The 11,533-nt window shown below is 35.7% G+C and overlaps 1 protein-coding gene across 1 annotated transcript; it reads right to left on the reverse strand.

Annotated features, from left to right (window-relative positions):
• LOC109820141 lies at positions 1,964-5,808 on the reverse strand. Its single transcript, XM_020386236.1, has 9 exons — positions 5,338-5,808; positions 5,142-5,271; positions 4,976-5,053; positions 3,433-3,799; positions 3,201-3,313; positions 2,773-2,937; positions 2,560-2,675; positions 2,332-2,424; positions 1,964-2,265 (listed from the first exon to the last, which is right to left on the reverse strand). Exons 1-9 carry the CDS (start codon positions 5,427-5,429, stop codon positions 2,106-2,108), a joined length of 1,314 nt encoding a protein of 437 aa, XP_020241825.1. The 5' UTR covers positions 5,430-5,808; the 3' UTR covers positions 1,964-2,105.

The following is an 11,533-nucleotide window of genomic DNA, read 5'->3' on the forward strand; positions in this document are numbered from 1 at the left end:
GTTTCTCTCATAATGTTCTTTTGAGTTATAATGCATGCCTTTATTGATTGGACACCATGGATATATTATGTACTACCTGTTATTATTAGGTAAAATATCAACTTCTCTTAGATGTCCTAAAGATATTTAAAAGATAAGGAGATAAAGATAGCAAACGTTATGGAAAACAAACCAAACGATGAGCTAACATCACACCTAACAAGTTAGAAACTCCACAGGTTTCGCATTGGGTAGGATAAGATTCTTGAATCAATAGAACACTAGCTATCATTAAGGTTAGGCAATTCTTTGGCATTTGACAGTTCCTTCTGATCTAACCATATAAAAATTCTTAGTCGGTGTGTAGCAACGCATTACCGAAACATAAGTACGACTATTTGGGAATGGGATTAAAACAGGCCAAACATATGTAAATTCTCTGTTAGTGGCATACTGATCAACTAATTAAATGGTTATAGAGATGTTTAGGTTCCAGGTTATGGAACCGAAACATACCCTTGCTGGTTATGCATTTAACGTGCAAAGGCTTGATGCTTACCCAAACAAGTTGCTACAAGATTGTCGCGAGTAATCATGGATAGACTGGCATCCTAAACTAGCAACTATCAACATGAGATACAGGCATGAATCTATCAAGTACATCAGAATGCCATATAGACATTTGGGAGATCTCGACCTCGAGATCATTCAGATGGGAGTTATGTCAAAAGATGAAAGCTTGAAGATCTCAGAACTAGAAAAGATGAGCATAGATGAGTATGTTGATAAGAAGTTGTCAACTAGGAGGCTCTTCAGATTTTTCTACTTCTCAGATCTTCAAGCTTGTTTCAAGGACAGATTTCTGCATAGTGGTGGATAATATGCAATTCAAGTTCCTTGTAGTTCTACATAAAGGAAATAATTCTTCCATTTATGTTAAATTGTTTTCAGGAACTCTTTAGTTGGTGCAAATTGATGACACAGTCAGGTATTAGGAGCAAATGCTATCTGCAAATGAAACTATATTAGGAGCAAATGCTATCTGCAAATGAAACTATGTATTCTATTGCGGATCATCAAATTCATATTTGCTCGAGTGCATCAAAACTATGGAATGTGATATTTAAGGAATGCTCTTCTAGAGTGGAATAGTTTTGAGTATCTACCCGCAGGGTATACTTGATGTTGAGATCCCTTGACAATACATGGAAGCAATTAGTTACCCTTCGAGTGTTTATGATATTTATGCAACTCAATTGGTAATATTTATATTAGTATATCATAGAAAAGATTTAGAATTAGCACAAAGCCTGTCCTTCAAGATAAATTGAAGGAAGCTTTTGCAAGACAATTGTACGGATAGGCATTGATTCTTCATGTTTAGTGCACAATCAGCAAGGGGATGTTTCAGTTGTCTAACTTAAAATATGTGGTCATAAATATCTGCATATTTCTATGTTTAAGCATCACAGTTCGGGGGAAAATCTTTCTTAGTTTAGGATCAGAGACCGGAACTCGGTGCACAATCAATATTCTAGCAGGTCTTGCCGAAATAACAGTAGATCGTGATCCCCCATTGCTTAGTTTATGCATAATATTAATAAAATTCTCTATCTTTGTCTTTCTTTCCGTCCATCATCATCTTTAACTGGTGGATTCAACTTTAAGTAGCTTTTATACAACATTATTTGTGTAATCGTCATAACCCGGATGGCTTTGCATACTTCAGGAATCTTAGTATGTCGTATATATCTAATTTAACCTCTTTTTCCTTCCATTCCATTTCCTGTTATATTCTTACCACGCAGTATGCCAAGTTTTGATAGAAAGCAACAGGTAGTTGGGAGTTTTGCAGATTTCAGGTAGCATGGTTAGAGACAATGGCTTGCATCTTTCAGGTAGTTCCGTTACAAATATTTCAAATTTTCTTGAATTCTCCTGATTAAATTTCCAATTAAATGCATTTTGTTATAAGGAACAAAGGTTTTGATAGAAAAGACAACATCAAGATTTATATAACTTACATTCTACCATTTAGAGTCCAAGGCTACATAACATTAGATCCACGACGTTTATAAAGTAGCATCAAGATGGAATTTAGTAATTTATTATGTACAGATAAAACCTCAAGGAACAGCGAGCGAGCCAGCTTGATCCAAAGATTTCCACGAGGATTCAACCCGCAAAAGATGGAGCTTCTCAACAAATGGTTCCAGTATTTCTGCCTCCTCTGCCGGAGCAAATGCCATGCATATGCTAAGTTCCTGAACTGCTTCAGCAAACCTCCTGTAGGTACAAAAATCAAATAGATCTCTCTCTCGTGATTAATGCCAGAGTTTGAAGAAACTATACCTGCTATAGTACAACAGCATGCCATGGTCTCGTCTCAGACTCCAATTGTGAGGCTGGAGAATCAACAGCCTCTCTGATGCCATAATAGCCAGCCTACACATTAACAATCATCTTTGTAATTGTTTGTATTTTAACAAGTTCAAATTCCCATATTATACATTGCAGAATATCCAGAAAAGATTTGTGCTCTGATCAACAATTCAAATATCTACGTCCAAAATACCATACCTCAGTTCTTGCGGCCGAAGCAATGGAACTTTTGAACCCTCAGAATGTATTGGTCGCAATGGAGATGTTAACATCAATCCACGGTTTGATTTTGATGCACGTTTCCAGTGAAGCCTCTGGACGAAAAGAAAATTGATGGTTTGGGCAGAAAATGGAAAAGTGGAAACTGAAATGGCTTTAGGTGGATGCCAATCGTTCTGTATTTTCACTTACAATCAAATTAGCCAGTGCAATCCCTATAATATCTCTGTTAGTAGCAATATCGAGGCTTAAAATTGAATTGCTGTTCAATTCAGATGCTTTTGATTTAGGATCTTCAACACATTGACCATTAACTTTAACCAACCAGCTGTGTCCAGAAGAAGCCTTAAATAGTTCCTGGAACACAGGAATCAGATATTTAGAACTCCATGAACTGATTATAAACTTAATTACTGATATCATCACTTGTAAAAACTAGCAATTGTAAATTCAATGGTGCATAATAAGGGACTATGAGATGTCAACACACAATGTTACGTAACCTACAGGTTCCATCAGTGTACAACCATAAAGTATTACATTTTCTTTTCTTTTTTTTCTTTTTTTTAATGTACACATGCAACCCTATTATTTCATGGGGAAAGAAATAAAGAACATACCTCCAAGTTCTCTGTCTGAGGCCAAATTAGAAAATCTTCCCCAATTCGAGAACCCACTATGCTGACACCAAGTCTCCGGCATATCTCAATATAAATGATACTCAGCATAATAGCTGTCAGAAAAATAAGTAGAAGACCAGAAATTAAACATTTGAAGAGTTAAGATAGTGAAAAATTGCAGTCAGTAGCACAATAAGAACAGATGAATCTACATTAGAAGCTTGAAGCTTACCGCTTCCACGCCCAGAGCTAAGTACCATGTGCAAGTATGAGACCTTTGAATCTACAAGCACAGGAAATCTTTTAAAGCCTCTCAATTCAAAGAGAACAACATTTACAGCTTCCAAGACTTCCACCAAGTGGCAGCCAATATCTCTTGGGACTAGCTCTGCTTCCACTTCCTTTGCTATAATCTCCAACTCTTTTAACCAACCAGATATCGTCCTGCCAGCTAAAGAAATTTCATCTACGTCATGGCATTTCAGTTGAGATTCTGATGGCAGTGAAGCATCATTCCGTTCACTTAGAATAGAGTGTGCATCCATGTCTCGATTGTAAGCCATGAAAGCTTCATCTTCAGCAGCAACAAGCAACAAAGCCTACAATAAGTACATGAGAACAAACCAAAATAAGTAACATATATCACAGAGATTTACGACTAATACGGAAAGAGAGGGCATAAAGCTGAAAAAAGAAGTGAACAAGACCAGAAGAGCAAAAAATAAAGTAATGAATTCAACTCCAACAAATGAGAATGCAAATGTATATATTCTTACCAAACACAACCTCCTCCAAAAGATAAAATTGGCAAAATGAGAGGCGTCATTATAATCTTATGCATATGTCAGATATGAACCATTTAACCAATTTGGCAAGGATGTGCGTCGTTCTAGAAGGATTTAATCAAACTACAAACTATAAGCATTTGCCAAATAGCCCAACTCATAAGAAAAACATGGCTAAGGATGTGTAATATAACAACATATTGTATAGGCTTTTTGAATCCAGAATTTATAGATGAAAAAACCCCCCATCTAACTGCCAGCACTATGTGAAGAGTGAAACATTAAATGAAGCTTTGACAATGTCGTACACCATTCAAAAAAAACCATGTACACATAAAGACCAATATTATCATGCCATACAAGAAACTCCATTATACAATATAGAAGCAATAGTATCTAAACATATTTCAACCAGAAAGAATCTCATTACAAACCCCACAAAAGGCCAAGAGGAACCGAAAGAGGTAAGGAAGGGAAGAAGAAAAAAAACAAGACACGATAAAAGATTAAAGTGACATCCATTGGTTTTATGGGAAATAATTATGCGTGGCATCACACATTGCTTCATGACTTGTATACCAAAGATAAGTAGATACTCATATTATCCCCTTGTCTCCTTACATAGATCCAAAAATTGTTTGCAATATCTAAGATGGGAAGCTTTCCATTTTGACATGCTATCGTGTCATAGGCTGCCAAGAAACTCCCCTCCTTAGACCAATAAGCAATAAATATTAATAATAAAATTAGAAATTCTTTGGAAACTATAAAGATATTCTTATTCAATATTCTTCTTAGAAACAACCCGTGTCAGATGAGGACACATAAAATGGTGACGTCAAACACATTTTAATTGTTACACTAGAAAGAACTCACTGGGCTGAAATGAAAGAAGTTCACAGTTATCGCAATTTAATCTAGCTTTGATCATTACCTACAAGGTATAGTATGATTCATACATTAGCAATCACAGATGAAATATTGATGTACCTTGACAAGAGAAATATCCTTATCCTTGGACCTGAATGAGATCTCCTGTGTGAACTTCTCCCTCGCAACCTTCATCATCTACCCAGAGCATCATAATTTTCAAAAAAAAAACTCAAATGGGTATCAGTCAAATAAGCAAATATCCTGATAGAGCACAGAACCAGACCTCAAGATTGAAATTAGGATGGCAATTCGATGTCCGATTGCTCTGAGCAGAAGCCACAGCCAAAATGGGCTCCCCAGCTTGTATCCTGTTCCTCTTATTCAAACTCCTCCGCTTCCCACAATAACTAAACCTGCTAATAATTAATCAGTAACTGAATAATTCAACAATTTAGAATCTTTCATACTCCAATTATTACCTGAGCAATGGGGAGCCGCTGATCAAAGAAGAGAAGGCTGACATAGTGAAATCTACAGTAGGAATGATGAAATGCAGAGGAGAAGCGAGCATTTTCTAATGGAAAAATTCGAAGGGGACAGGTGTCGAACGGTTGGTGGGCGTGGCAATGGCACCTGGCTCTAAGCTTGCAGACAGATTGAAGGAAGAAGACGACAATGAAGGTGCAGTAAAAACTCCTTCCTCCATGCCCCTTTGATGAGAAATGACTAATACTGGTGACGAGGAGGAGAACCCAAATCGCAGAACCACCATTAGAGAGCTTTTGTCGAGTTGCTATTTTATGTTGGGCTTTGTTCAGATTATTTTTGGCCTTTTTGCTCTTTTGGGTGTTTGCTTGAATCGACTCTTTGTGCCCATCTGAGGAAGATGATGATGAACAAGCAAAGAGTGAATGGATTGCTTGGTTCTTTGTATATAAATAGCTATTTTTGTTTCTATTTTTTATTTTATATTTTATAAAGAGATATACGGAAGGATAAATATATGAACTGTACGGTGGGGAGAAATTGGCAGGAAAGTCCACAAACATTTATTTGTCGGACTCGTTACTGGAATTACTTTTTTTTATTTATTTACTTACTTAGTCAATGTCCCAAAAGCAATATCTTCAGAATTGTGCTAGGGGCACACTCTCAACCACACCCTCCACCACACCTCCTCTCCCTCTATAGTGCATTGGGTCCCACATCAAATTTTTTAAAAAAAATTGATGTGGAGCCCAATGCACTATAGGGGGAGAGGAGGTGTGGTGGAGATTGTGGTTGGGGGTGTGCCCCTAACATTTCTAATATTTTCATGTGCTGCAGCCCCTTTATTTTTTTCTCATCTGGTTCAGCCCTAAAAAGTGTGACATCTTGTGTTGTAACCCTCTTTTAGCAATTATTATCCGTCAACTCAACATAGAAAGAGGATAAAAAGTACAAAACCCCAAAATGCCCTTATCTTTTTCATGTTAGGTCTATTTAGAACTAACATGAACTCTTATTAGAACTAACAAGAACTTTCATTAGAACTAATTTAATTTCTTTTAAGTCTAATTTAAATCATGTTATGTCTAATTTAACTTCTTTTAAGTCTAATTTAATTGAACTTAATATGAAATTAGACTTAAATTTTTAAATTAGACTTAACATGATTTAAATTAGACTTAAAAGAAATTTAACATGATTGAAATTAGACTTAAAATTTCGTGTTAGGTCTAATAAAAGTTCATGTTGGGTCTAATTTCATGTTAGGTCTAATAAAAATTCGTGTTAAGTCTAATTCCATGTTAGGTCTAATAAAAGTTCGTGTTAGGTATAATTTCATGTTAGGTGTAATAAAAGTTTGTGTTAGGTCTAATAAAAGTTCATGTTAGGTCTAATTGGAGTTCATGTTAGTTCTATTTCGTGTTCGTGTCTAATTGGAGTTCATGTTAAAATCTCATGTGGACTCCGTACACTGTAGCAAGAGAGGTGGTGTGGTTGGGAGTGTGGTAGAGGGTGTGCTCCTATCATTATTTTTTACACGCGAGACCTCAAAAAAATCTTAGAGAAAATTGTGTCAAAGCCCAAAAACAATATTTTCATGTGTTGCAACACTTTGGCTTTTTTCCTCATGTGGTTCAGTCTCAAGAAGTGTGATGTCTTATACTACAGATATCTTTTAGCAATTATTATCTGCCATTTTTCCACATTTGATGAAACTAGTCAGAAATACAGTTTACGAAAATACACATCGAATTTAGTTTTACAGAATACCACCGTAAATTTAAAGATTGCCTCCGTAAAAATAGAGAATATAATATATGTATCTCCTTCTACAGCGGAGGAGAAATAGAAAGCGTAGGTTGTCTTATTCCTACCGAGCGGGAACCTCATCAAAAGATGACTTTAGGGATTAGATTCCTATTTTCTCATTTAAAAATCAAAATAAAAAACCAAGAAAAAAAGGGGGAAAGGAAGCGTGTGGGGCCCGGGCGCGGATGCGTGTGAGCAGCGTGACCTGACTACGCGCGCGGCGCAGGGCTTCCCCCTATCAGGTTTGCCCTCCGTACGTGTGCCATGTGCGTGGGAAAGAGATTTTCACTGGAGTCCTATGATTTTTCAAATTTGTATGCACTACCTTTCGCAACTAGCAAGTTTTAAATAGGGTAAATAACACTAAATCCCACGTGAGGTTTGCAACTTTGACAAAAACTCCCCCCTGAGGTTTAGAAAGTAACACTTTCTGCCCCTCGTTATTAGTTCTCAATCTTATAGGGTCGCATGATACTTATGTGACCCCTTAATTAATGACCAACATACCCTCTAGAATTTTTTCAAAAATTTATCTCCAGCGTATTTCATCTTCTAGTTTTTTAAAACCATTTTGTAATTGTCATAAAAAACTATTGAGCTAAGAATAAATTTTTTAGCTTTCATTGATTCTCCCCTTAAAATTTTCATCCAAGAAAACAAGACAAATTCATTTATTTTTATACTTTATGGAGTTATAGGGTTCAAATTTCCTAAAATAATAAAAGGAAAAAAAAGAAGAAATAACTAACTCTAGTAAAAAAATGAAATGGAGAAGGAAAATTATGGTAATGATGCTTTTAATGATATTTTGGTCCTTAAGTAATCACGCGAGTATCATGTGATCCATTACATCAAGAATAAATAGAGAGAGGAGAGAGTGTTGGGGAATTTTAGTCCCCCCGCCTACTACGATCTCCGCAACTCGGAAGCTAACCCACGGTCAATAAGATAGAAAATAACCGCAATCAAGAAGAAAGAACACTAAGATTTACATAGTTTGGTCGATCTACGTCCACTCCACGGGCAACAATACGAGAAATTCACTATATATCAGAGAGAACTACAAGATGATCCACTCAACTCGGGTCTCTCAATCTCTCAACTTCACATACATAATCAACTCTCATATTATCTCCAAAGCACTCTTCTTAATCTTTTGAACGGACAAAGACTGTGAAACTCTCTCCCAGTGATGTAATCTTTTGCACAGATAAAGACTACGAAACCCTCACCTAATGATGTAATCTTTTGCATGGATAAAGATTACGAAACCCTCGCCTCTCGCACAATATTCCTGAATCAGGCTACGCCCTCTGCTAACCCTAGATTACAAGAATATTGACTCTTTCTCCTCTGCTTGATTTTTCCTCCAACAATAAAAGAAAATATATAGGGAAACCAAAACTCTATCTCTATCCTGACTTTCTAATTAGAATAGGTTTCAAACTCCTAATCATGATGAAACCCAATCTCCTAATCATGATAGATCTCTAACGCTATCTAATTCTCATGAAGTTATACAAATAATCAAAGACACAATCCTAACAGAAAATGTCACTTTCTAAACATTAAGGTGATTTGTTGTCGAAGTTGCAAACTTTAGGGGGGTTTAGTGTTTTTTACTCACTGACCAACTCCTAAAGTATCAACGAGCCTGACTCGAGTAATGAGCCAACCGACCCGACTCGCGATCTAAATCCAAGCCGAAAGGTGCTGCCGACTCGAATTCTGTTGAGATGTCGAGGTGAACAGCGTCCTCCTCTCGGACCCAGCACATCACATCTCTAATAGTCATTCGCATGACAAGCGTTCCTTAAAAGTCATGTATCATTTAATGAACATCCTATCAACACCCACAATTCGTCACCCAATCAACATCGGTATTTAATGCGACGTCGGTCATAATGACTATGTGAGCCACGACCTTAAAAACTCCTCAGATAGGCCATAATCCCAGTCCTTTCGCTATGCAAAGCTGACTCGACCAAGAGATTACCGACACATGTAAAGTAGGTCTGAACTAGTACTGCATGCACTCACCCAAAATTACCAATGTGCCTTCATAATCCCTCTATAAATAATGATGATTTCCACCATATCAAGGCGGACACTAAGACACACAAAAGTCAACAAGACATACTCTTAATTTTTTTTCTCTTCAATTAGCTAGAAAAAATCATTAACTTGAGCGTCGGAGGGCATGTCAGAATAAACAACCTCCGACACCTCTAACATTTGTTACATGTGCAACGGAGCATAGGTTTCAATCCACAGTGGGAAGATAAACTATCAGGGGAGATCAGAGGACCCAAAAATGAAATTCAACACTCTTAAAAACCACACATTAATTTTCTAATGTAAACACCTGTGTATAGACCCCCGTGTAATATTAGGTCAAACGCGGACACACACGCTAAGTGAACTTTTTCTATGCTTTGAAAACTCAAAATATTTAGCAATTGGACGTCTATCCTCACCAATAGAATTATAAGAAGTCTATCAATAGTAAAAAAAATCGCTTAGGGGGTCTATTTGCAATAAGTAAAACTACAAAGGGTCTATTCACAACAAATAGAACCATAAAGGTTTTTTTTTTTTTGCAATTGAGTGATACCACAGAGGGTCTATTCTCAATTAGCCCTTTTCCCACTATTTTTAGATCCTTAAAAAAAAGGGGGAAATGTAAAAGGAAAGAAAATAAATAATAAGTAATGGGCATAGTGCTTCAATAAGCTTCGCATCGAGATTAAGCCAAACTCATCCTCCTCCTCTTCTTTTTAAAATCCAAATGACGAATATTAGGGATGAAACTACAATGTTTATTTTCTTATTACATTTTTGTTTTTACTTGGTAGTTGGAAGAAGAATAATCTCTCAGAAATGGCCTACCCAACTTTCCTGTTCTCGTGGAAATTTTTTATCCTTAACAGTGTTAATATGCACCTAACACCATTAAACTAGTTTTCCTTGCTTTTAAAGGTTATCTCTTCCAAAGGCTAGGAGTAGGTTATCTTTCTTTGACTAAATAGAATGACTTGCTCAAACAAGTACATGCCACTAAAAACGTTGTTCATCAATTCTAGAACGTACAAAACTTTGGAGAGGGAAAAAGGGGGATTTTTTAGTTTCATTTTTAATGTGCAAAGCATGAATAAAGGCATTAAGTAGATTGGACATGAAATTTGAAGGCTATTAAAGTTTCTAAACATTTCTTTTGTTCTTCTATAGATTTGTCTATCGAAAAGAAAAGCAGTAATTACAATAAAAATAATGTTGATAAAAAATTGGTTATTAATTTCAACAAGAAAAATGTGTGAAATATGGGTTACTAGAAAAGATTCTAAATACAATATTGATTTTAGGGATCGAAATCATCTTAAATAGACGGTAATTAGAGAGTTCCTAATTACCCTAATTCTTACCTTTCATTTCAATTTCAGTGGCTGAGGTGAAGCCACATAGGGCTCTAAATATTTTTTTTTAAAATAATGATTGTTTAAAATGGTATTGCGATAGTTGAAATCCTACATAACTTAGTATCAGTCGTTGGAGTTAGAATAAAGAGATATGATTAGGATAATTAGACACTCTTCGATTATTGATACGGTTCATATAAGAAACTTCTTTATTGGAGTGGGGTGATTTACACCATTGATAGGATAGTCAGAATTATCAAACTAACATTCTAAGTACCCGTGAATGGTATAGATCATCATTTTCTATGAATTGTTTTGATAAATTTTCACTCTTTCGACTAACTTTTGTCGGAGATGATTTGAATCTTAATTTTAGACTCTTCCAATCAAGTTACTGCCTATCCAAAACGGTCCTAATTTACGTGAAAATTTTTAACTGGACATTAGGTTTGAAATAGCAAACACTAATTTGCCTGTTCAACCAGAAATATAGGTCTTTTATTAAATAATAATATAATATTATATATCAAAAACATCTAGGAGCATACAGTGATATGGGTTTATTTCCGCAGAATATAATTGAAAAACCCTATTATTTATATTTTTTTGGGTTACTCAAGCTTTTGTTTTTACGTGATTAGGTATTTGTCGTCATCCTCATGGGTTTGGGCCGTGCGAAGGAGGCTCTACGCAGCAGCCCCGTTCTAAGACTCTTTATAAAGGACAGATTTTATAAATAGACATTTTAAAAAAATCTATCGATTTCGAATTACTTGTAACATATTTATCAAAATCGATCTAATTTTATTTTAACCATGATAATAAAACTTGGTCAATTTTGAAAAGAAAAAAAAAAGGTTTCTGAACTCCATGGGATTGACAATCTTATAGGGTTAAATTGTGTGCTAAACTCTACGGGATTCACAATCTCATATAGTTTACGATTTTTTTTTTAAATCTA

Source organism: Asparagus officinalis, chromosome 8 (genome assembly GCF_001876935.1).
Source record: "Asparagus officinalis chromosome 8, Aspof.V1, whole genome shotgun sequence".
In the NCBI taxonomy this organism is placed as follows: domain Eukaryota; kingdom Viridiplantae; phylum Streptophyta; class Magnoliopsida; order Asparagales; family Asparagaceae; genus Asparagus; species Asparagus officinalis.